Consider the following 26,206-nt stretch of genomic DNA (forward strand, 5'->3'; position numbering starts at 1 on the left):
ATTGGGACCTATGGTCATGTCAAGATGCCTGTATTAACACTGAGGGAATTTTTAGGTTCAAGTAAAATACTGACTGCTGTTACAATTCTGTATAAAGGGTTACACTCATGTCAGTAACTAGATTCTGACCTTGTGCATGCAGTTCTATCATACTTGCATGCTAGAGCTTACTGCTAGTAAGTAGTGTGGTTCCCTTTGTTTTGTTTTTCTCACTTAAACAATGGTTACTCACTTGAAGCTTCAGTAGTTCTCATCAGGTCATTTATTTCTTTTTCTTCTTTTTGCCAGCAGGCACCCTGGTAGCAACTGGGAGTGCCTCTTCCTTCTGAGGAGGTACTAACAGTGTGACAGGCCTCTCTGCCTCCTTTAAATCTGCACTCTTGGAGTCAAATGCTTTTTCTGCTGCAGTTGCTTCTTGCATTTTTCTCTCTTCTGCTTCTTGCATTTTTGGCTCTTCTGCTTCTCTTCCAGCAATACGTCTGAAGTGAACAAAGTTTAAATTTAGTGTACTGCAAGGGGGAAGACAGATTTATACTGACTAAGCAACTCCAGGTAGTCACAGCATGAGCAGTATAAACTGATGTATTGTGAAGAAGCAGAAAATCTGTCAAGTTATTGCTTATGGTGTGAAAACCAAAAATGTCTTAACTGCCTTTAAAAAGGGCAGGGCTCAAATGCCAAGAAATACCAGAGTTCTGTAATCTGAAACCAGCCTGGATTTGTTACTCCCAGCAGTAACAGAAGTCAGATGAGTTACATTCTGTATGTTGCTTATTACACTTGGATGACTTGCCATCCCAGTTACAGTGTGCTTTACTGTATGAGAAACACACTTCAACTATTTTGTTAGCAGAAGATAACAGTCTTTCAATATAAGATACAACTCTCACTTTGTCAGCTCCTCATCCTTGATCTTTTGTAGCTCAGTTAATTCAGCATCCTGTATTCGCTTTTCTTTTATTTTTTCCCTCAGCACTTTTCCATGATGGTAGGCAGGAAACAGTTTAGTTGTAAAAAAGTTTTGCACCCAATGTATTTCCAGACTAAATTCCTTGTCTTGTTCAGTATTGGCTCCTTCTGGTTCATCTGCAAAATTGAAGATAAACCCATTATTTAGCACGGCCCTTCCATTTCAAATGTGTTTTGGAGTACAGTATTTCAGACCTGACACTGCAGTGGGAAAGTTTAGCTTCTGCACAATACAGAAGGTGACAACTGTGAGAAAGGGGATGATGGTGTGAAAGGGGCAGCCTTTCAGTGGGTCTTCAGAGTGACTTGTCCCTGGGAACAACATCAAAAGAACATGACTTTTCCCCTTCAATCCTATGGGAAATGTCTTCTGCTGTGGTACCTGATGACAGTTCAGTATCCCAGAGTCCTGTGCACTAGAGAATGGAGCAACAAACACAACTACCTGAAAGAAGAGTTGCATGTAAGCATCCTATTGTTGTGACTGTCAAAAAACAGGCCAGAATCCGCTGGTTTTCTAACAAAAAATGCTTTTCAGCTCTGTAACTTTTCAGTCATCAGATTTCAATGAAATAGGTGATGACTACACAAAAACCCTTGCCTGCCTGTATTCTTGGATTTGGCTTATCTGTAAAAAACATTTAACAAGCAGAAAAAAACAACCTAGATGATGTCTGCTAGTCAGCCAGAAGGAAAATATTATAAAAAATAACTGCCTCATCATATAAAAATGCTCTTGCTGATTTCTGTTCTGCATGAATGCTGGCCTGTCATAAAATAAGAGAGCTTACCTTGGCTAATGTGGGGTTATGGCACACCCCTGATAACAGTTCTTAAGTAAAAGAAGCTAGATGTAGTAATACCCTTTATTTGTCCAAGAGATTAAAAAAAAAAAATGGGCATGGTTGCAGAGTGAGCTTCTCATAAGAGTGAATACAAATTACTTAAGGATGCCCTACAAATAAAATGTGGCATTTTAAAATTTGGGGTATTCAAATCAGTACTTAAAACTTCTCCTATAATTACTGTTTCATGTTCTTTTTTTAAAAGTTGCAAAAAGAATTATTTAAAAATCTTCCTCTAGAATTAGTGTTCATTTACTGCCCTCTTGTGACGATCTGAAATCTGCATATGCAATTAAAATTTTGCCATTCAAGATTCTCGAGGGATTTCCTTGTGTTAGTCTTGAAATGTGACCTGTGGCTGAAATACTTATGAGAATTTTGTTCTGATGAGAGAAGTTTATCATGGAGGCACAGGCAAGAGTTCAATCTTGTTTTCATGCCCAAATGAGTAGGACAGAATAGAAAGGGTTTATTTTCAAGAGGCTGTTATTTTTTACGAAAATGTGATAGCTTTTTATCAAAAAGCACAGAAAAGTTCAGAGATTCAAACTTGTCCAGCTACCTGTGTATAACAGATGTGGAAAGCTAAACATAAACCTTGTCAAAACTGCCCAACTGAATGTAGTTCTGCTTGCAATACATCCCAGCATTTCACTGATCAGATGTTTTAATAATCTTTGAAGTTGTAGAAAGAGTGAATCTCCTCTAGCACCAGTGTTTCAGAGGCTTATGGTAATCACAGTACTTACCCAGTAGAGCTTCTTGAAGAGGATAAGGATGTCCTTGGTCTTCAGAAGGTTTCAATGTCTAACAAGAAGTTTTAAATTCCATTAATAAATGCCTGGACTTGTGTTCAAATTAAAAAGTGAAATCATGTGTCTATTTCACTGATGGAGGTATTTCCAAAGAATTCTGCCTACTAAATGCATTCTGCAATTATTAAATTGAAAAAATGCAACTTTCAAGTATTAGGGGATCAGTCATAACACTTTACCAACCAGGGAAGTAGGATTATTTTATTTCAGAGCCAGGAAAAGACAGAAGGATTGAGACAGGACAGAGAATGAAAGCGCTCAGAATGAACAGCCCCCAGTTCTTTCATGTTGATCTACATACTATTATTCATATGCTCCTAAGGAAACAACAATCAATTAGTTTTACTGACTAAAGGAATACACTCCAGGAATTATATGGAGAGAAAATGAGAGAGCAATATTCAAGAATATAGCTGAGAAGGATAATTTGAAATCTTTCCAACTGTCATCCCAAGCATCTTCTCCAGCCTGATGATGCCACTCTTTTTCAGACAAATGACAGTTTAAGTCTCACAAAAATCCAGGTCACACAAATTCTGTTTTCTAAATGTTAGCACATTTTCTAAAAATCAAGAAGTTACCAGATTCTCTGATTTACACAACTCCCATATAAAACAGTATTTCTTACATTATCTGGAAATCACAGGGATGAAACCATCCATTTTGTTCTTGGAATATTAAGAATTTCACCATAGTTATACAGTGGGTAAAGAACTGTGAAAGGTGAAAAGTTTGCTGGAAGAATTCTGAAAAGTGTTTTTAGAGCTATTATTACAGTTACCTTCCTCAATGTTTTAAATCTCTCTGCCTGCTTCTTCAAGGGTGGGAGCAAATGCTTTGTTGGCAATGGAAGTGCAGAGCTTCCAGGCTCATACATGGATCCAGACATGGGAACACGTTCTATTCAATATTAGATGAAATTCCAGTCCCTTTCAAAACTTAAAACTACCTTAGCTAACTCTGTCACCTAAGAATTTCAAACCTTGTGCTCCATCTTTCAGAGTAGGCTTTTTACATACCTCATGTTCCTTTACTTCATCTTCTGATACAACATTTTCCCATGAATGAGTGTGAAGCTCAGCTGCCTCAGAAAAGTCATCAGTTATGTCTGTACCAATTACACCATTGCTGTAAGTGAACTAATAAATAGCAAACACAAGAAGCATGTTACATTCAATAAATTCTGAGTTCAGATTTTCTTTTAGTCTTGGAAAATCTGAGTACTACTACTAACTGGACCATTTTACTGTGAATTAATGCTTGCAGTGATGCAAGGGAATGAGTTCCACAGGATGGGAATAACGGACTAGAGAATGTGAAGGGGTGGTGTCCAGTGGCACTGCTGTCTTACAGAGACTCTGAAATTGGATGGTTGTGAATGTTCTTTGAATTAATAAAGATATTTTCATCTTGTGCATAATTCCAAATAGTAACAATTCTAGTCTAAATCATACCTTCATCTACCCTGTGCATCTAAATTACACCAGTGTCAGAGGCAGCATCTTACAATCTTCAAAATCTTTATTCAACAGTTTATCAAATGCAGAGCACAGCTTAATGGCTGAGAAACTGCAAGTCTTGCTACATACAATTGCCATGACATTTTTACAGGGCAACATCAGACATTAACCTTAAAGCAGGAGAGGTATTTTCCACCAGTCAATGAACTTGTCAATTCCCCTTCAAACACCAGAAGACTTGCAAGTACTTTTTGTGTATTTATAGTATCAGAAAAGCTGTGAAAGTATATTAGAATTGTCTATACTGATGTTACAATCTAAGGTAGCAGCAAACAGAAAAAGCAGAAGGATCCCATCAAATGTGTCTTTATGCAAAGAGAGGAAATTGTTTATGTTCAAAAAACATAAAACATTTGCAGGACCCAATGTTGCCCTCCAAGTGGACATACAATAATATACATATTTTTGGTGACCACATAACAGAAGTCTGCATCAATTTACCTGGGACAGAGATGCATCTATAGTTTCCTCAGAGAGACCCTCATTTTTCAAGCTATTTCTTCTCTGATTATCACCATCTACTTCCTTCTTAATCACATCACTGGTAACATTCACCAATGCACAATCAAGAAGAGCTTCAACAAACTCAAGAAAAACCAACTAGAGTAAAACAAACACAGTGATCGATTAATTAATTTTTTAACAACAAAATTTATTAACAGGTTATGTGTACCTGAGAAAGCAAAGAACTCAAAAGTAATTGATTGTGAAGCCTCACTGGCCTCATTTATCTACTCAAATATCCCTCCTTCTGAAGAAAAGTTGAAAAGAGCCGAAGCTCAAAAACTTCAGGAGATGATATATTAAAGGAGGAGCTAAACTAAAATACATGAGCTAAATGAAAAGATGAAGGCAGGACAAGGGAAGACAAAAATAGAGACCCATGTTTGTACTCATTACTGTTTTGGAATAAATTAATCCATTCTCCTCCTGTTCTAGCAGACAGGGCAGTATTCAGAACATTTTTTAGAACATTTTAATCATTCCTATAGCAATGAACTACCATATTCTTTTTCCATACATACCTCCTGCTCCAGGTTGGCAGGACAGCTATCATGTAGCGAGGGACCATCTTTGACAAGTACTTCCACAACTCTTGAAGCAGTTAATTGTTTGCTGAGAAGTTTAAAATCCTGGGTTAGAGTAAATGTTATATGTCAATAGCACTAAGGGCATTCCTATATGGAGCTCATCTAATTTAATTCCCTTTAAAGCTTGTATCAAAATTTCAATTTCAATATATCAATAATGGTTTCAAATCATACTTCCACATAGGTAATTAATGACAGATTGAAATTCTGGCCCTACTGAAGTCAATGGAAATTCTTCCTAGACTGAAAAAACAGTGCTAAGAAAGAACTTGTGAAATTGCATAAATAAAAATATGAAAAATTACAAATTTATCACCTGGTATTTTTATTTATTTAAAAATAATTTCTCAGCTGTGCAGAAGCCACAGGGAATATTTGAAAATGCTTATAAAAACAGAAGAAATAAATTTCATCTAATCACACAAAGTAGTAATAATAATAATAATAATTACATTTAACATCCAAAGGAAGTGCCTCATTTTCATTGTAGGTTCAAATGGAGGTTTGGTACTTGGTCTCCGAAAAGCTCTGTATATTTCCCAGCATTTGTCAATGTAGCTCATGACAAGAAGTGTACATTGTTTTTCAGAAAATAAGACACCTTTAAAAATTGTTGTGAAAAAAAGAAAAGTTATGATATAACTGTCAATGGTACTACCTAATGAATTCTGAACTGCACAGAAAAAAATACCATTACTTACCTTTGATATGACAGGCAGCAGGAATAACATTTTTGGACATCATTTCTAAGAAACACTTTTGCAGAAAAGGACCTTTTTCTCTACAGTTGAAACAAAAATACTCTTGTCTGGGAAATCTCAGACCACTTACACTGAAATAAATGTCACTAAAAGATGAAACTTACTTGTGCTCTTCATGATAGATAAGAAATGCTAGTCGAACAAGGTAAGATAAAAATGTTCTGAACAGTAAGGTCTCATGTGGACAATGTATCTCCTCAGGTGGTATTTTATCACCTAAAAATTTGACAAAATATATCTATGTACATTAAAATGCTTATGGGCATTTGCCATCCTTTCTTACCCTCTCTATCTCAACCTATCACAGTGTACCAGTAGCCCTGGAAGAATCATAAGAGACATTGCATCCAAAGAAGCAACTCAGTGACTGTCCACCTAGAAATGAATCTTATGAAATTCCCTCCCTCTAGAAATGCATCCACTCAGCAGATAGGAATGAGAGCAGGGAAGAAGCTGGAGTTAGACCCTTCAGACACAAGGGATGCTGCAGTGTATCCCACTAAATGCAGATCTAAATGGAACTGATAACAATTAACTGGCTCTGTGGAAGGAAAAAACACACCACATGTGAACAAAAGCTAACTCTTGTGGGGAAAATGCTTATTCAGTTTCTCAAACCTCTTAAAACCACACGTAATAGTAACAGCAAGACCATGTGAATACAGTTTTCAACAGCTAGCTCTTTAGAACAATTCTGAAGTGGTGTTTTAATTTTGCATTTTCTCACCTAAGCACCTGAAGTATCTGGAGAAGTATTAAGTTGACCCTCCAAGAACTCACAGGCACAGAGGTACTTAGAGCCACTCAACAGAGCTCAGCTATCAGGAGGATCTTGCCACTCCAATTCTCCACAGCTCACTATTAAAATTCCTCAGTTCTAGACCTCAAGACACAGAAATACAAACCACTCAACATCCGATCCATTTCAGCAAGAGTTATGTTAGCACGGTGAAACTGGCAGTCCTTTAGAAACCTCCAAAACTGGAACTTAGTCATTAGGAAGGTGTTGTCAAGAGAATGATCACAGCCTAAGCAGCTGTAGAAGGTGTAAATTCTTCTCAGTTCTGTAATATACCTCAACACAGCAAATTCCACCTAAATAAAGCAGGATGTCTTTTCAGTACCATGTCACAGCAAGCAGGGATAAACTTGTATTGATCTTGTAACTGCACATATAATACTTCTAATCTTGTTACTTTGAAAAGTATATCCCTGGTTAAGTGCTTGTAAAAGCATTACTCAAATGTTTTTATAATAGGTATTTTTTGGTAACCATTTAAATAAATTAGTCTCTCAGCAGATAAACCTCACAGTAGCTAAACATAGTTGCTCAATGTCCTTGAAGATATGGCAAGATATTCTTGGCATATATTGGCAAGATATGAAGATATTGTCTTACAGCAGAAGCTCAGGAAGAGGCAATACTGCTCATTATTTTGCTTTTCTGTTTCCATGGCATTCAGGTTTTTTAGTAATTCATTAATAGAAGGAGCTAATTTAATACAAATAAAGCAGGCAAAGTAATATGAAACACGCTGCAGTGGAAAACTGAGAATAACAAAGCATAGATTCTTACCTGTTTTAGTTCTTCATGTCTCTCTTCACTTGGCAACTGGTCAAGCAGTGAAGATATATCCAACTTAATATTTGATCCCAGAACAGAAGTATTTTCTGAGCTATTAATGTTTGTGATGTTTTCTTCAATGCAAATAAAATAGAACACTTGAAAATTAATTTTTTATATAAATCTATATCTATATATACAAACACACAGAGGAAAAATAAAACATACATTATTCCTTCTCATTTTACTGACTTCAGAGTAGACTTTATAATGAGGAGATTTCATACTCAACATCATAGCAATTTGAAGAGTAAATTTCTCAAACCCAACCCCTGGCCAAAAGTGTAAGGTATGAAACTCTCAGACAACAGTGTTCCAAAAGCATTACAAGATGTAGTGTGGATGTATCATTTGACTCAAAGTGACATACACAGGAAACAAGAAGAATGGGAGGAAAAGTCATTAAGGTAACTCCCATCTTTTTCAAAGTTCTTGGAAGAAATATGTCCATCTCTTAAGTAAGTACATAGAGCTTCATGTTCTAGTAAAAATGAACAACAAAATATGAGTAAATCTGTTTTCTTAAGATGCTCACCAGTACCAAGATGACTTCCTGTGCAAATGGCAGACAGCTCTTTTGCACTCATTGCCTCCATTTGAAAAGCAGGATACCCTACCATACGATCATCTACAAACTCTCCTTCATAAACTTGACCATTCTTGAATACAAATTTGCCCTATAGAAAGATCATTTTCATTAATTTCAATATAAACCAAAGATCAAAAAAAAAGGAACACTATCTCAGTCAAATTTCCTTTTAAGAATCTTGGCTAAAATGCAATATATGAGGCAAAACAGAGCAAAATATCTTTTCCTACTCTATTTCATAAAGTACTTTGTCATCTGCTAACTACATTGCTGGGCTGAGGCAAAATATCTGTTTGATTTTTAAATGTATTTTGAGGAAAAAAAACATTTACCCATCTCCCATACAGAAAGACTTGTTTGCAGTCCTTAGTTTTATGTGTGGCAAACCGCTCACTGTTATTTTTAGATCAGTTTGTTAGTGAAAACATCTCTGTGCAAGGACAGCTTGAAATTTATGAGTTCGTAGTGTAAGAGTGCAAGTACTGACCAGTCAATACAAACACCAAGATACAGCTATTGCACTAGAAATCTCCACAGTAAAACATATTTACACCCACAACATGCATCTAACCACAGAGTCAAAGCTGTGGCCCAGCAAGGACCTTTCAAGGACTTCTACAGCTTTCAGTGGACTCTGCCCTTTACGTTGGGATTGCATCCCACAATGCTACTTAATGTTGTTTTCCATACAGAGATCTAGAGATCCACTATACAAAGGAGAACAGTCTCCTCTGGTCTTGTGTGTAGTTTTGTCTTACTACTTGTCAATACTCACCTTGCCATGCTTCTTATTACAAACCCATTCACCATCATACACTGCTCCACTGGCATATATGAACTTCCCATGTCCATGTCGTTCCCCATTTACAAAATCCCCGATGTATTCATTCCTCAAAGGATACTGAGACCCGGGTGTTCTCTTCAAAAACCATATGTGGGTGCCATAGCCATGCTGAAAGAAAGTTTGTGTGTGGTTTTTAAGAAGAGCTATTATTGCTACAGCTCCAGACTTTTCAAAAGGAGAACCACCTGGGCATCTTTAAGAGCCACTGCTGGCAAATCTCTCTAATGAGAGCTAGCAGCTGATAGCTGCAATTCAATCCAACCATAGAACTGTATCTCAAGCTAAGTACAGTCACAGACATCTAATTTTTAAACCTTTTTTTGTGAAAAAGGTCTGTATTTTCTATTAGATGATTAAATTATTATTTCCTAAGACTAAGTTAAAAAACTTTTAACAATTTAAATAATGCTAACATGAGAATCAGCTTCAAATAAACAGCTTTATTTCCACTATCTCAATTGGCAAAAAATCATACAAAGTTCCTTTGATATTGCACAAAACTCCCTATCTAGTTTTTTAGTAATGGACAGACACTGAACTAAAGAGGTTGCTGGGGAAAAAATTAATACCTGTACACCATACACCCACTGTCCTATATATTCTTGATTAGCTGTCAACCACCTCATTCTTCCCTTTCCATGACGTTCATTTTTCTCCCACTGACCTTCATAGATATTTCCAGACTTATAGCTGCAAAAAAACAATAAAAGTGAATGGCTCGTTCATAGTTAATTATGAGTGGATTTTATGAAAGCAAGGCTTGTGCAAAATTTCATTGCTAATAAATTGTGTTTATTAATGCTAAATATAAGGATTAATTTGAAATCTGGCTCACTGTGACATGGATCACATGGCCATTTTTTATTATACCCACTGTTTACCTCTTATTTTTAACTTACAAATCACTATGAAAATATCAACCAATCCTTTTTTCCCAACAGGTCTTCACCATAGCTAATCAATACATTATTTTATATATAATCCCACACATTAGTAATGTATTTATGAAAGCAGCTCCATCTGTTCAAACCAAATGAGTTTATTTGGTTTTAAATACTGATTTGTGGTTTACTAAAACTGATTCTGATTTTTGGTTTTAGACATTCTTTTGTGGAAATGATCAGTGGAAATATACTAAATAAAAATGCAAGCTAAGAGAAGGTCTATTCTATTGTTATAAAGCACTTTGTACAATTACCTGTTCCACTGCAGAAAATACACACTACTATGAAACAGGAGAAACTGTATGATAATACACATAAAATAAAAAAATCAAGAACAAGCATTATGAGGTTTACCATCTCATTCCCCATCCTTCTTTGATGTTATTTACCCAGTCACCTGAATACCAACAGGTATGTTCCTGGTCATAATAAATGGTACCCTGAAACAAACAGCATAGTTCACCTAAATTAATAAAAGACAGACTCATGTAATCACATTCTTACTCACAGTCACTTTGAGACAGTGTACTGAAAACAACTGAAGTGATAATATTAAAATAAAATTAAATTAAAAAGCAACCTTTCCTGATTAGTATCAGTTAAGAACTTTAAAAAAGGCAAAGTGTTAAAGAAAAAAACTCATATTACATCAAAGTCTACCATGTTTTTCAAACCAATTGGAAATACTTTCAAAGACCTAACTCTGGCAACTTAATCACAGCAGTCAGTTAGGTAGATCAGTGTTCTGACTCATTCAGAATTCAATTTCCAACAGTATGCCTACTGTGTTAATTGTTCTGATAGCTTCCTCCCATAATAAACTGGACAAACCTTTCCACGAGATTTCTTTGCTCTTATAGAAGGCAGTCACCCAAGACCATACTCTCACTTGGAGTCCTTACTTACTTTTCCATGTCTTTTGCCTTTATACCAAGAGCCAATGTAAGAAATGGGATGAGTACCACTCTTGAAAAATCCAAATCCATGCCTAATGCCATTCTGGATTGATCCTTCATAAGTGCTGCCATCATTCCATGTATAACGACCATTAAGCATCTGCACATTCTTAACAAACATTCCCTAAAAGATTTAAATTACAACATTTAAGAAACTAAGATTCATTGTTCCCCAACTACGTTGGTGAAGTCAGGCTTGTGACTAAAATCACCACCACAGTTCTGCGGTTCTACCACCACTGTACCAATTACCAACATTTATCTATTTTCCTCAAATTTCCCTATCTAATTGACTGAAATTGTCTGTGTTTGGTTATAAGTTAAACTGCACTTTACCTCGTACTTCACTCCATCAGTCCACGTGTAAGTCCCTTGTCCGTGCATAAGCCCTTCAGAAAACATGCCCTTCAAAATGAAAACAGTGTTGTTTGCAAATGTGTTCTAACCACAACTGATGCCTATACTAACTGTAAGATTTCAAAATAATGATGTGTTAATCCCCCTCCAACTACTAGTGTCAAATAAAGTTTTAATGCCAGGAACAAAAAGATCTTTCTCTGCTCTTTCACACATTCTAGATGCTCAACCTTCACCAACATTATATGAAATAACCTGCCTGTTCTAGAGAAAAAACTTGACACACTTTTTTCCTTCCTCTTAAATGTATACACTCACCTTGTATGTATTTCCCCCCTCAAGATATGCAAATCCTTCACCCTCGTACAATCCATGAACTTTTTCACCTTCATAGCTACAGGGAAAACAAACTCAAGATGAAGATTTCAAGTCACTGACAGCAGACCTAAGTCACAGCAGATACAATAAGTGACCTTTGATCTACCATTGTATACACTCAGGTTAGTCATTGCATCTTGTGTAGAAACACAAGCTACAACAAGATTTCCAATGTTGGGCACCTTCCTTGTTATATTTCACATAACTGTTGTCTCTGACCATATTTCTTTCAGTTAAGAAAATAAAGCACACTGGTAGCATTTAGTAGCTTACAAACTAGCAACATGGGTAATGCTGGCTTAAATCAAGAATCAAATTCACATTTGTATTACATCAGACATACTTCAGTGAGTTTTACTTCACTGATGTGCTGCAACAAGCATACCTTACTACAATAACTTCAGCAAGACCAGGCTCCTCGGGGTATTGAGGAACACCTTGGACTGGAGATTCCTCTGCCCCGTCTGGTTCTTTATTCACTATCTCTGGATTTTCCTGTGTTTCTTCTACTTCAGTCACATCTGTCTGTTTTGTTGAACTGCTCTCAGCTGTATCTTGTGCAGAAATAGGAGAACGTGAAGGAAGAGGAGAACGTGTAGATTTTTCTGCCTTCTTGCCATCTTTCCTCTTATCCTTTGGCATAACTAATGGATTGTCTCAATTTCTATTTTCCTTCTGAACATTTACTGTGTTATGAAAAGATGGTTTTGCCCCTACAATTTATATAATTAAAAAAAAAATCAACAAAGCAGCTAAATATATAAAAAATTATCTTTTCTTAAATATTATTTATACATCTGTTTTATTTCTGTAATGACAGTCCTCAAAGCAGTGACTATAGCTTGTGGGAGACACACCTCTGGGCTAACAGAAAGGATGTTTGTGTATTACCTTTAACAAGTCCATCAAAACCACTATGACAGAAGTGTTGTCAACACACTTAATTGTTACAGAGGTTTCCCTCTTAATTAGGTCTAGACATCTAAAAATCTAATAATGCAGAGCACTTGAAAGCCATCTCTCAAGGGTGTGAGTCTGGTGAGTTTCTTGAAAATTACAGCTGCATCAGCACCATGGATTTAACCTGCTTCCAGCTACAAGCTGCAGGCTGAACCACAACATTGAATCACCTCTGCAGCTTACATATTTTGCAGTTAAAAGCTGCCTGAAGGTTACAGAACTGCTCGGACAGCTGTAATCACAATTCCCACTCCTTTCACCACCACTGCTTTGTCACACACACCGCAAGAATCAAAGGCGGGGGCTGCAGTGGGGGCTGACTGGAGCAGCCTCCAGACACCGCCATGTTCTCACCGCCTCCATTCAGCGCCTCGTTCCACTCGGGCAATTACAGCACCGCATCGACTGCGTGACGGACCCGAGGGCTGGTACGGTCAGTTCGTAGCTGGAAGCCCTTCTCGCCCGTAGGGATGGGTCACCGGGCCCCGCAGCCCCCACCGCCGCCTCACAACGCCCGCACCACCACCGCACTGCGCCTATGGCTGCCGTCACCACACCAACGGCCGGCAGCACCGACCCGCCCCACACGGACCCGCCCACAGCACCGACCCGCCCCAGGCAGGGTCCGGCCTGCGGGCGGGCGAACCACAGCCTCACGGGGGGCAAACCCCAGCAGCGGAGACGAGGCCTTGAGCCGTTCTGCCGTTGCGTGGTTGCCGTTAAATCAGGGAAATAATCCCGCATTACGCCGAAGCTGCGGGAAACCGCCTCGTCCGAATTCATTTTAATGCAGAATAATAATCGTGTGTTGGAAACACCGGCGAGCACGTTGCACGTGTTCCCCACAGAACACAATGAATTCCCGGAGCAGTCGAATCCCCGCACCCGGCAGTGAACGTTCTGCCTCTGCCTCAGCCCCGCTGCTCAAGAGCGCGGCTCTGCGCCACAGCAGCAGCAGCAGTAAAGAGAGGTGCAAAGGAAAAGGCATCAGTAAACACAAAGATTTTAGGTCAAACCTTGCTCCTACAGAAGTGGAAGAGTTTAGCTACTTGTTTAAACGGATTTGTGATTCAAATAGACGATTTGATTCTACAGACAGTGACTGCCCGCATGGGCAGTGCTGGTGAGAGCTTTTTTCCATTTAATCTCAGAAAACGAATCCCTGTTCTTGAGAGAAAAAAAAACAAAGAAAAAAAAAAACGCTTGGAATATGGATGGAAACAACGCTAATTAAAAGTAAATATGCCAGATGAATTACTCTGCTCAAGCATTAAACACAGATGCCAGTAAGTGAATCTCTAAGTGCAGTATTTATGCTTGAAGTAATTATCTAATGAAACCCGACTTTAATATTTAGGAAAAAATATTCTCACTTGTATATAATTTACATTTTCTTTAAAATTATCAAATACAAGATGTATAAACATGGAAAGTTAGTGTTTATTTCCTGGCATTACCAGACACTTAACATTCCACTTAACTTTATGAATCAGTGAATTTGCCATAAATGTGGTTCACCTACTCTTGATGTTTATATATCAACATTTAGATTTTTTTTTTAAGTCTTCATTGCAAAAATTAAGTAATACAGTAAATAGCAATAAAAGAAATGGTATTTACACATGAATTCCAATATATCACTACTGATGAGGTGATAAAAATAACGATGAAACCCTGCTGAAGGCCTTTAAGTGTTATGGTCTTCAGATCTGAAGCCAGGCTAAAATTCTTCTACTGAAAATCAGAGTGTCGCGATAAAAGTTCAAAATGTTGCCACGAATTAAAATCTAAGAAGTTGATAAGCAGAAACTAACTTATTCTGATGAAATCATGTCTAAGCTGACTATGTGTCTCATAGTAGGTCTTCCATGGGGACAGTTCCAGGGATGCTCAATCTCACCCATATGGGTGATCAGTTTTCTCATTTCCTGCACATTCAATGCAGTTCCAATCATCACCTGCAAGTAAAGAAAAAAAAAAAAAAAAGCCAGTTATTTTCTTCCAGTGACAACTGGCATAGATAAGAGCAGTACTTTAGCTATTAGTTCATTATTATTCAGTAAACAAACACTGTGAAGGCATTTTAAGCAGAATGACCTGCAAGGTGAACAGAAGAAAATACAGCTAAGGTTGTTTTTATTTGTTTCAAACTAGTGCACTTATAAATATCAGAAATTTTTCCCAACTTACACTAGACAAAAACATAAGGAACAAAATGAAGGCTATTAACTGCTGACACTCAGTAGTAAACTTCCTCTGCCATATATATATATATATATATACACACACATATACATTTATATATATATACAGCTACCTATAATACAACAGAGAAAAATTATTTGAAAACAAGCATCAAGTACTTACAGACTTTCTGCAAGCTCGAGAAGCAAACATTTGTCTGACCCTGGAGGGCCTACACATGACTCCAGGGCAGTCACTTAACATGAAGATCAGTTCATCTATGTCTTGTGGACCAAAAGTCCAGCATTTGCTTGTTGGCAGAGATATTAATTTAACTCTTTGCGTTACAGGAGCTGAAAGAGTTGCAATAATTAAACAAAACAAAACAAAAATTAAACCAAAACAGAGCATGACAGGAAATTAATTTCCTCTTTTTGACAGAGAAATTGAGAAACTACTCTGAAACATTAGTATGATGTGACCTGCATGTATGCAAAGTTTAAATTTAGTCTCTTGATGGATGTCACTTACTGAAGTGGTAACGACAGCAGATACCCTTTTGACATTAACTAAAAAATTGCTTCTAAACTTTAAGGCAGACAGCTCTAATTTCTGACAAACCCTTCAATTTCAAAGAACAAATGTGCTTAATGAAGCTATTTTGAGGTTACATTATTCCAAATGCCAATTAAGGATTTTTGTTGGTAAGAGATTGATAATGTAAAGCATTTTAGACAAAAATTGGAGATTCTGGAATGAAGAATATGGAAAAAAAATCTGTAGTGACTTCCTGAATACTGAGGTGGTGACACACAACACCTCCATAGTCTTGGCTGTATAGAGGAAAGAAAGAGCTTGCAGGTTTAGCAACTTGCTCAGAAGTACATGGTAAGTCAGTGCTAAAGCCACAAGGAATACCAAAGACATTATTTAGCAATGGTTTCTAAAGTTATCGTTTGCCTGCATGTCACCCCTCTGGGAACAGCAAATAGTGTTAATAATACAAAAGAATTTTAATGTAACATATCCAGTCATGTAGTCAGTGAATCCAAGGACTCTTTAGATTAAAACTCCTGTGAAAAGCTAGTGAGATAAACACTCTACAATGTTCTGTTAAATAGTGCAGACACCACAAAACCTTAAGTCTTAAAATAACAAACTATACTACAATGCACATTATTGCAAAATTTCTGATCATCAGGAAAAGGAATTTTTACATAATAAATCAGATGAAACTCTTGACATTTTTTACTTCCAGCAATTCTGTCCCAAACTCACCATTTTCATTTATGACAAAGTCAAACCCATTTTTTCTGAATATTTCCAGGTTTTCAATCAATACAGTTTCATTTATAGCAGTTAAATTGAGATTTTGAGGCCTGAAAGAGAAAAATATGGAATTGCTTAGGTATACAATAGACCAGACTGATTTCAGAAGCAACCTAGAGATACTAATACAGAGCTGTTAAAAGAAACGTTTCACTAAGGTAAACAAAACCCTCACTACTGAACAGTTTGCTTCTAAATATTACTCAGCAGCACTCTGTTGCAGCAGCAGTCTCCACTATCCTGTCTCACCAAGCTTACCCAGCTGTGGGTTGCCATATCGGCCCACTGTGATATCTGATCACTGACTTGTTGCATAGCTACAAATGTATCTGAACAATTTCTTTTTCATGATGAGACTAACTCTTTGAAAAGCAAAATAAAAAAACCCAGCTTTCTTCTTAAGAGCTTTGAATGTGTGGAATGCTACATAATCATAGATATCCTTCCAAAACATGGAAATAAGCATTAAAGTTATTACTGTTAAAACAAAGAAAATACTTACACTATCAGCTTCTGACCTTGAAGAACTGTGTGTTGTTGTAACATCTCAAAGTTGTATTTCTCATCAGTAGCATGTTGGTCAATTATGAAAAGATCAGAATTTAACTTTGTTATTATAAATCCTAAATTGAACTGGCCAATGATTTCCATTTTTGCAAACATTTCTTTACTGTGTATAGAAAATAAAAACAGATTATAGGTTATACTTCACCAGTTACCATGTTAGACTTTAAAACTTAAAAACATATTTTCCTCCCCTGCAGAACACTCTATACATCTATTTAAAAAAAAAACACCTCACTTAAGCACGATATGAATGTGGAAAAGTACAGTTACCTGGAATTTGCCATGAGGCCATTTGTGGCAGAACACAATCCATCATGAAAACAGGACTTGTTCAGGATTCTCCCATTTTAAATACAGCCACTGGTAATAATAAAACTAGAAATGGTAATAGTTGAAATGAATATCACTGAAGCCAGCATCACAATTCTGAAGTAAGGCAGCTGCCATTCTTCTTCTTTTCACAATTAGAAGCCTTTCCTAATTTATTTTTTTATTAATCCAAATTTAACAAGTCATACACTCTTACTGCCCAGTGACCACTGGAATGTTACTTTCACAGCCAATCGCTGCCAAATTTCAAATTCATGTAGGGATGAAAAGGACTTTTGCAGAATGTTTTTGTGTCATAAAACCTGGTGTTTCTCAGACTACACTGCAAATTACAAGTCTAAACAAAGCCAGATCTATGGTGTTTGGAACCACCTTTTTAGTGTCTTTTTTTCCACATTCCATTTGTGCTTAGTTCAAAAAGCTGCTCTGTAAGATAAATAACTTGCCAAATGGACATTTTAATGAAATAAATAAAAGATAAATTCAAAACTAATAGGTAGATGTAAGCCTCTGGCTCACACCCCCCAAGAGAAGTCTTAGTTTTGGGGTTTTTTTACCATTTTTATTAAATGAGGAATACAACATTTTAAGAAAGTGAAAATACCTGATTTCTTTTCTTAATTCATCTTCTGCTACTTTATTTTCTCCAGGACTAATTTTTGCTTTAAATCTTCTGTAACTTTGTCTTTCTGCACTCTTCTGTTTTTGCTGTATTACCTTTTTTACCTTTTCTGCTAAAACTTTCATGGAAAATTCCAGTGGCAGAGTTTTCTTTTTAACTTCCACAAGTATATCAGCACTTGCTATAGAGTTATTGCCATTCTTGGCTTCAGGACATTTATCTGCCTTGAAGTCACCTGCTTCACTTTTAAAGCTTCTGCTTTTAAAACTTTTTGCTCTTGGGGAAGAGCTTTTGGCTTCTTGAGGTAACTTATTTTGCTTAGTCCAGTCATGCACTTGATTTGACTTGTATTCACTGCCCAAAACCTGAACAGGATGTTCCAATGATTTCTCACTACAACCAACACTTTTAAGACATTCCTTTTCTTGTTCTTCTGAGGCACAGAATTCTTCTTCAGTAGGATTAATTACACTTTCACTATTGATGCAGCTTCCAGCTTCTGATGTACTACATCCACCATCTGATTCAGAAGTGCTACAGAATCCAGAATCTGCATTATCTTTGAATTTTCTTAAGTATCTGCTTGGAACTGAGATCTCTGAGTCCATCTTATGACAGCTCTCAGGCTTCTTACTCAAGATTGCCTTGGGAGTTTTTACAAAACTCAAAGTAGTATCAAGTGATGTTTGTCTAGAAGAGCTGTGCTGCTGTTTTACCTTTTTAGGGCTTTGAAATTTACTCTCTGTTGTTTGATGGAGAGAGAATGACTCCCTTAATCTGGCAAGAGTCATTCTTTTTCCTTCATCACTTGGATTTTCAGTCTCAGAGTCAGACAGCACTTCTACCTGAGACTTTTCTGTCCCTTCAGGAGATGTCTTCCTCAAGTTGCCTAGTAAAAACAGAATAAAGAATATTTCAAGATTCAAAGTTAGCTGAAAACATGAATTAAATTATGTCTTTTAGTTAAGGGAGTGAAAAGAGGTAGGAAAGCAGCAAATTTGTCAAAGCAGCCCCTAAGCTTCAGGCACTGACAAAGTATGGGACTGAAATGTATGTAACAGAAAAGCAGCTACATCTTTAAGAGACTTAATGGTATTTTAGTGAATGAATTTTTAATCTCTTTTGAAACCAGGACAGCCATCAGTGCAAACATTACAATTATTTATATTATCAAAACTTTAATGACTGAGTGACAATGAGAAGTGAATTGCTCTTACACTTTAATGATCACTGTAAAAGTCAGCTAGCAAGTTGTTAGGGGGCTGGTGCAATAGATACTTCAACTAGACATGATTTGTAGATAGATGACTTCAGCCTCACAGATTGTCAGTTCAACATGTATTTTACTAAGAATTAATTTAACAGCAGGAAGCTGGCTACAACATTCTATAGGTAAAAAAGAAAATTAGATGTTCTTCTGAAACAGCTGAGGGGTAGAGGGAGTGTTAGCACAGAAAAACAATTTTGAAAGGTTATTAGAGAATCAACAATTTCTGTAGTTAGAAAAGAAAGTTCAAAAACCAATGAACTTGTAATCAAATTCATGCTTTCTCAAGGACATTTAAATAAAAGAAACACAGATCTCTTCCAGTATCTTGGGAGACATCTTTCTCAAGCATTATTAGTTTATTTCACGTTATTTTTTTCCCCAAGTTGATTGTAAATCACTTAATAACTTAGGACCCTCCTCTATTATTTGATGCCAATAAAAATCTTCTAATGTAATTCATATGTGAAAAATCTGCTCTGAAACATACCAGACATTTTTTTCATTTCTTCTTGAGGTACTTAAAAAGACATTTTCAATTCTCCATACACATAACTTTCATAGTTTGTGTCTTACCTGTAATGTCCAGAAGTTTCTGACTGACATTCAGTTTGTTAACATCACTTCCAAACATCTCCACCAGAGAAGTTTTTAGAATTGCTAACAAAAGCTTTTCTTCCTGAAGCAGAATTTGTCTTTTGTCTGGAGTTACATTGATGTCAACACACTCTAAAGAAAAAAAGAAAAAACAACAGCACTGTAAATGAAAAACAAACTTTAAAACATCCACCCTTGGGTCAAAACTTGCTGCTCTTTAACCCTCCATTTCTATTTCACAGGATTGTAACCAAATACACAGTTAACATTCACAGTTTGTCTGCAAACTAAACTTTTAACATTCTCAACTATTCCAGCAAATGAAACAGAAGCTAATTCTGTCCAGTAACATGACAAGTTTTCTTGTATTTAAGCTAACCACAAAATTGTCTTTTTCTCATTACTTGGGGTAAGTTGCTTTTGAGTAATGAGAAAGTGGAAGGAAAAAAGGTGAAACCACAGCTAGACCCCTTATCTCCATCAGTAACTGTAAATCAAAAAATTGCCACAGTGCAGGGAAAATATACATATAATTTACAACATTCTCTAAATAAGTGCAATTTATTCAAAGCTTACAGCCTTTACAGAAGTTACTGAAAATTACTCATAACATACCAGAATCTACACAAATGTTAAGGACAACAAATGGATACTGGTGTTTATTGTATAAGTGATAAACTTCATTCACAAGCTTGACAACCTGTAGAGAAAGTGAAAAAACTATGAGTGCTAATATTATTACCTTCTGTTTCCTACCAACATGTTACTTAACACCCTTCAAAGCAACAAATGTACTAAATAATTTCTAGCATGACTGAATGCACAAAGGCACAAAAAAGACAGACACTCGAGTCACAGAAACTTGTAGTACTAAGCCACAAATATATACATCAGCTACTAACCCAGAATACCAAAGAAGTTATCACTGGTGAAGTTAGGAAAATAAAACCATCACCTTTGCTGGATCACACGGACGTTGGTTGATAAAGAAAAACTGTCTGTCTGCTGTACTCCTTCCAACACCATGATCACAACGAGAAATGAAGCCTGTAATACTGTTTAATGATAATGTAACAGCAAGGTTAAATAGAGGAGCAAACCAAAAGAATTTTTCTGACTCTGAGCATATTCAATAGGAGAGTGTTTCATACAGGGATAAAAGAAACACTATGACACAGCATCAATAAATATGTATATGCATTTCTTCTCCCAGCTTCTCACTTTACAAAAGGTGGCTGTTCAGTTCCATAAAGGCATCAGACAATTAAACAAGTAGCTTCCTCTGATTCCAAAGGAAATTATATTTTTAATTTTTCTGCTCTGAAAGCAGGTCAATTGTGAACTGTTGTTGACAAACAGATGCACTATATCTGACCAGTCTTGTGTACAGTGAGATTAAAAAGTGCACTTTAAGAAAGTAAAGGGGAATTCATTTACACAAACTGAATCACATTCATCTCATATAATTTCTCAGTAATGTTTATAAGAAATGCAGGTACAAACAATGGATACAATTCATCCATCCAATTACTCAGAGCACTAACAAAAGTGAGATTGATCAGACAATTACAGTAACATAAAGCTAAATAGGACTCAAGTAGCAGTAATTTTGCTCTTCCTACTCATCTGATTAGCCACATCTTAGTCCTGAGATTGGGTTTCCCAAACCATATACTAGTATCTACTATGCTGTTCCTAGTTACTTTTAATACTATCAACTACTACACTGGGTTTTTTTGTTGGTTGGTTTGCTGTATTTCTGTTTTGTTTTCTTTTTTAATTGTGGGCTATGGTAAAACAAGACTGGCAACAGTGGTTTGTATTTTTCCAATTACCTATAAAGATTTTGTGGCATATCAGTATTAAGTCCATATTCTTCACAAACAGCTTCACTAGGAGGTAGCTGAACAAAAGGAATAAGGCTCTGCAACTAAAAAAAAAAAGAAAAAGACAAAAAATTAAATATATATATAGGTTTTTCTTTTCTTCTATTTTTCTGTATTAGCTTTAAAATCTATTTGAATACAATAGTGCCTTTTTTCCAAGTTGTCTCACCAAGTCAAATACTGAAAATACCGCGACCTACTAGAAGATGCTTACTGAGAAACAGAAGCAATGCCTTAACAAATGGCTCTTCTCATCTTCTGATATCACTACTTTTGCCTTAATTATTTCACAGAACCTTACTTTAAAATCTACATAGACAGAACAATCTGATTGACTCAGTTTGGACTCTCCAGCTACATACATATGATCTTATCAAGTTTATTCCAACCTTCAGAGGCATACTGGCACAACAAGTTCAACTGGATTCAGACAACTATTAAGTGGTAACCCTATCTCCTAAGCAATTTCTCTTCCATAAAAACATCTCTATAAACAGATTTGGAAACTTCAAGGGAATCCCTGGTGGCTCCCATTTCTCCTTTTTCAACCTGTAGGGTCAACACACGTTCCATCTCAGGGGTTTTAAAGGTTTCCTACATTTACTCTATTTATTAGACATTAAAAATATTTATGTACAGCTATATTACCTCTCTTTTAAGTAATAAAAGTGATACCTGTTTTTGCCCAAATACTGCTCCAATATTTTCCTTTAAACTAGGAGTTCCAGTAGTTGATACCACACAGCTTTTTCTCCCTTGACCAACCTGATTGGTGCAGTTAATTCGCACTCCTTTTGAAACAACACAGTATGCCTGCAAGACCTGGACCATTTTTGCATATTCCTATTAAGGGAAAAGAAATTTCACACTTATATAAAATATGTAAAACCCAAAATATATAAGCAAGACATTAAATATTTGCAAAGAAGCAGGGAGGTTAATATTTTTCTCAATTTTTACAAATTAAATTAAATATATATGAAAAAAAAAGTTTATTTCAAAACAAACAGCATGTTTACAAGATTCATATTTAGTTGTAACATAGTAGTTCAAAATACACAAAAAATGATTGTGATATTCATCCTTCCTAAAATCTGAAAACCCGAGAATGTACTTTTAAAACCAAAACCAGAAAACTGTAAAAACAGAAAAGCATAAAGTTTCTGTATTTGATGAAGACATAAGACAGGCATGAAACAATCTGACATAATCAACGTATGCTACAAGCTGCATGATGCTCTTTTGAATTAACAACATCTGATCTCACCTACCTTTTTAATGTTCCTCTGAAATTCCTTATGCCGCACGGGCAAAGTATAAAATAACTGCTGTATGCTGACAGTTGTTCCTTGTTGTCGTGGGAAGGGAGTTTTCTGAATAATTTTACCATTGTGATCGAATACCAAACGAGTCCCAACCTTTGCAGATTTATGACAGGTAAAAATGGTGACGTCACTAATGGAGAAAAAGAGGCAACAGAATTACTTGCTGAGCACTGTACTTTCTTTTCCCTTCTTCATGACCTAATCATGCAGAGAAGCTACATCAATACTATTCACTTAATTAAAACTAACTCTTCAGCACAAACTTCTAAAAACGTATCTCAGGGGTACTGTAGCATTTTCCTAGCTACAACACAAACATTTTTATTTGTATCCCTTTCATTTTTCTCCTTAAAATGCAACCTTAAAGTCTAGTTTTGCTGAACACTGCAGTCCTCACACTAATCCACTACAGCAGAATATTCTTCATGCACACGATCGTTTACAAAAGCTGTGCTACTTTAAATGTAGAGTTTGTTTGGAAGGAGTTTAAAAACAGTTTTAATGAGTTACAGCCTAGCAAACTCAGCACTTAAGACATCTAGTGCTTTACATCAGAGGGTCAAACACTTGGGTAAGTACACAGCTCTATTCTGCAATGTTTTGGATACTTAAGTAATGCTAAAGTGAGTGTGTGCATAAAAGAACCAATCAAATGCTCAGAATCATAGAATTATTTATGATGCTTAGGATCATAGTTTTGATTGGAAAGGACTCGGGATGTCATGCAACTTATTCTCAAAATTAACCTAACATTAAGGAACTGGAAGTTTCCAAAGCCTCATTTTATCAATAATGGTAAACTCTGAGGATGGCTTCAGTTATTTTTGTGTATACAGTAACTTTCTATTGAAAATAAGTTTAATACTAATACCTTAATGCACACAGTGAACTCAGAGCTTCACCTCGAAAACCAAATGTTTCAACATGTACCAGATCAGAAAAATCTTGTATCTTTGATGTATAATGTTTCAGAGCTGGAAAAACATATTTCAGATATATATTTCACTTCAAAATGACACGAGTCTATTCAAGTAAGTTTTGCATGCATATCAAAAAGCAAAAAACTTTTCTATTATGCATTGTATTTTACATAATTATTAGAAACAAAATCATGAAATATTTAATAATTTCTTTCCTCTTTTCCCATACACAAGATCTCTTTTAAAATCCTCAGATACACCTGTTGCTCCATACTAACACCCAAAATTCATACAGCATTACTGGCATATGCATTGCAAGATGCCTCAGAGCAGTACTCAGTACTGCTACTGATGTACCTGCCACAGATCTTGCCCTGCAGGGAAACAACTGCAGTGCCACCCTGCACATGGGTACACGGGGGACAGGCACAAGGCTCTTATCTGAGGGGCACTCGATCTACACAATCAGTGCAGCACGATTCACCAGGTAACAAATGGAGCTAGCAGCAGCACCTCATAATAATCACTGTCCTGAACAGTAGGATTAAGAGTTTCTGATGTACCATACCCATAACTGTACAAAAAAGTTACCCAGTAATAACTTATGGTGAAAGAGATTCCCAGTCATTACACGAAAAAAAGAAATCAGGGTATTTCCACCACAGGGACACATTTATCATACAGTATTCTTTCTGTTCCTGTTTTGAGCAATTTAAAACTAGCAAATGGCAAATCTGACAGGCAGTTCATTTATAGCAAATGTCCAAGTTTATAATTCACCTCTCAAAAGCAGTCACTTTCATAAAGCTTGATTCTTTCAGCAACGGCTGATGACTCAACATAAAAGCATCTAAATTAACATTTATATGACCTTCTGTAATTCTGTAATTATTTCTATTCTTTGTTCCACTTAAATAAGCAATCAAATCAAAGACTACTTCCAAGCTACAAGCACTGCAGCCACAGGAGCCCACTGTAGTTTTGCAGATCATGCATGCATTATGTAAAAGCTAAGAAAGTATCTGTTCAAAATTATTAAACTTAGGAATTTTACTTCAAAAAGTAGCTTTCTCACTGAAAATAGGCTTTCAAGTATCCAAATACAAATTATGAAAAAGGTTTAACTTACTCAAGCCTTCAAAGTTTTCTTCTTCCACTCCACTGCCATTATCTGAAACCTCTATCAGTTCCACTCCATGATCTTTAAGTTTTATATCTACAAAATTGAATTATAAAGTCTCTCACTTCTGTATGTTTACACACAGTATTCAGATTAATTTTGTACTATAAGTAACCTTACCAACTAATAGTTTCCACTGTTAAGTTTGAATGACAAAAAAAGTCCTCATAGGTCTCAGCAGTTAGGGCAAACTAATCCAAACCTTCCCATACTTGCAAATAATTCAGCTTAATTGCATTTCTGCCTGAAGCAGAAATTTTCCCAGTTTTAAGAGCTATCATCCTGGCAGCTGAGGAAACTACACCACAAGCCCCTGCTAGCTTGAGGCCACCAGCTAGCAGAGCCTAACCACTGCTGTATAGGCCACATACTTCATTTAGTGGCAAAAAGAGCTACCAAAAAGTGATACAAATTCACATGCGTCTAGGAGCCCAGCTGAGGAATCAAAATGCTCTGTTTATCTGAGGTGTAAAACCACTTCAGACACTCCTGGTCAAAACATGAAGTATCTGCACAGATTTGTTAATATGCACTCTGCTCTGAGGAAATATAAGTACTTCAGAAGTCGGTTACCGATTTTGGTGGCTCCAGCATCCAGGCTGTTTTCCACCAACTCTTTCACGGCAGTGCCAAGATTCAGCACAACCTGCCCCGAACAGATCCGATGAATGGACTTGCGGTCGATGGGTTTGATGGCTTTGGCAGGCTGCAGGCTTAAAGAGAGGGAAAAACACCGTAGGGTCAAGCAGGCGGGAAGGGCTCGCCGTGCCGCGCTCGCTCGGTCCCCTCTCCAGCGAGAACAAGCGGTACCCGAGGGTGAGGCGGGGGAAGTAAAGCACCGATAGGCCAAGGGCGGGGGGTCCGAAAATCCCTAGAGGCCCCCCCGAGCAAGTCGGGATGGAAGGTGGGAATGGGGAAGCCAGCGGCGGCCCAGGAGGCCGCAACCGCGCCAGGAGCCCGGGCACTGCTCACTGCGGGGGAGCGAGGCCTCCAGCACCACGCAAGGAGAGGCGACACGGGCAGGGGAGTACGAGCGAGGGGCAGCCCCACCGCTGCAGGCAGGGCTGGGCTGGAGCAGGACCCGGCGTAGGGCAGGCGCTCACCAGGGCTCAGCCACCTCCATCAGCTCCCGGCGGGACGAGACGAGACCCCCCTCGCTCCCCTCAGCATCCCCTCAGGCTCAGGCTCCGCCCCCGTCCCCTCATTGGGCGCTGCAGCACAGAGCCCGCCCCTCTCGGCAGAGGTTCGGCAGCCCCCGGCCCAGCTGAGAACGAGACCGCGCCTCGTGGCCTACGGAGCTCGCGTAGCAAACCTGGGGCTGACGCTGCCCAATGGAAAGCAGAGGA

General features: G+C 37.2%; 2 protein-coding genes across 3 annotated transcripts; both read right to left on the reverse strand.

The window, feature by feature from the left end:
* Positions 1-132: 132 nt before the first annotated feature.
* On the reverse strand, positions 133-12,335 carry RSPH10B (radial spoke head 10 homolog B). Its single transcript, XM_030460028.1, has 20 exons — positions 12,079-12,335; positions 11,634-11,709; positions 11,295-11,363; positions 10,909-11,082; positions 10,357-10,442; positions 9,628-9,748; positions 8,990-9,166; positions 8,161-8,302; positions 7,578-7,699; positions 6,907-7,096; positions 6,106-6,217; positions 5,942-6,021; positions 5,693-5,841; positions 5,175-5,282; positions 4,591-4,749; positions 3,649-3,768; positions 2,523-2,621; positions 1,761-1,765; positions 891-1,124; positions 133-479 (listed from the first exon to the last, which is right to left on the reverse strand). The coding sequence occupies exons 1-20, from the start codon at positions 12,333-12,335 to the stop codon at positions 263-265; spliced, it is 2,697 nt and encodes an 898-aa protein (XP_030315888.1). The 3' UTR covers positions 133-262.
* Positions 12,336-14,073: 1,738 nt separating this feature from the next.
* On the reverse strand, positions 14,074-26,174 carry PMS2 (PMS1 homolog 2, mismatch repair system component). 2 transcript variants are annotated; one of them, XM_030459730.1, is made up of 15 exons: positions 25,964-26,174; positions 25,434-25,573; positions 24,810-24,896; positions 23,632-23,734; positions 22,707-22,890; positions 22,111-22,278; positions 21,385-21,479; positions 20,505-20,604; positions 20,165-20,249; positions 19,529-19,681; positions 17,668-18,574; positions 16,669-16,836; positions 16,116-16,216; positions 15,021-15,190; positions 14,074-14,611 (listed from the first exon to the last, which is right to left on the reverse strand). In XM_030459730.1, exons 1-15 carry the CDS (start codon positions 25,981-25,983, stop codon positions 14,468-14,470), a joined length of 2,625 nt encoding a protein of 874 aa, XP_030315590.1. In that variant the 5' UTR covers positions 25,984-26,174; the 3' UTR covers positions 14,074-14,467. The 2 variants fall into 2 exon arrangements, with proteins under 2 accessions (XP_030315590.1, XP_030315591.1); XM_030459731.1 differs by lacking the exon at positions 24,810-24,896.
* Between the last annotated feature and the right edge of the window lie 32 nt (positions 26,175-26,206).

Source organism: Calypte anna, chromosome 14 (genome assembly GCF_003957555.1).
Source record: "Calypte anna isolate BGI_N300 chromosome 14, bCalAnn1_v1.p, whole genome shotgun sequence".
Lineage (NCBI taxonomy): Eukaryota > Metazoa > Chordata > Aves > Apodiformes > Trochilidae > Calypte > Calypte anna.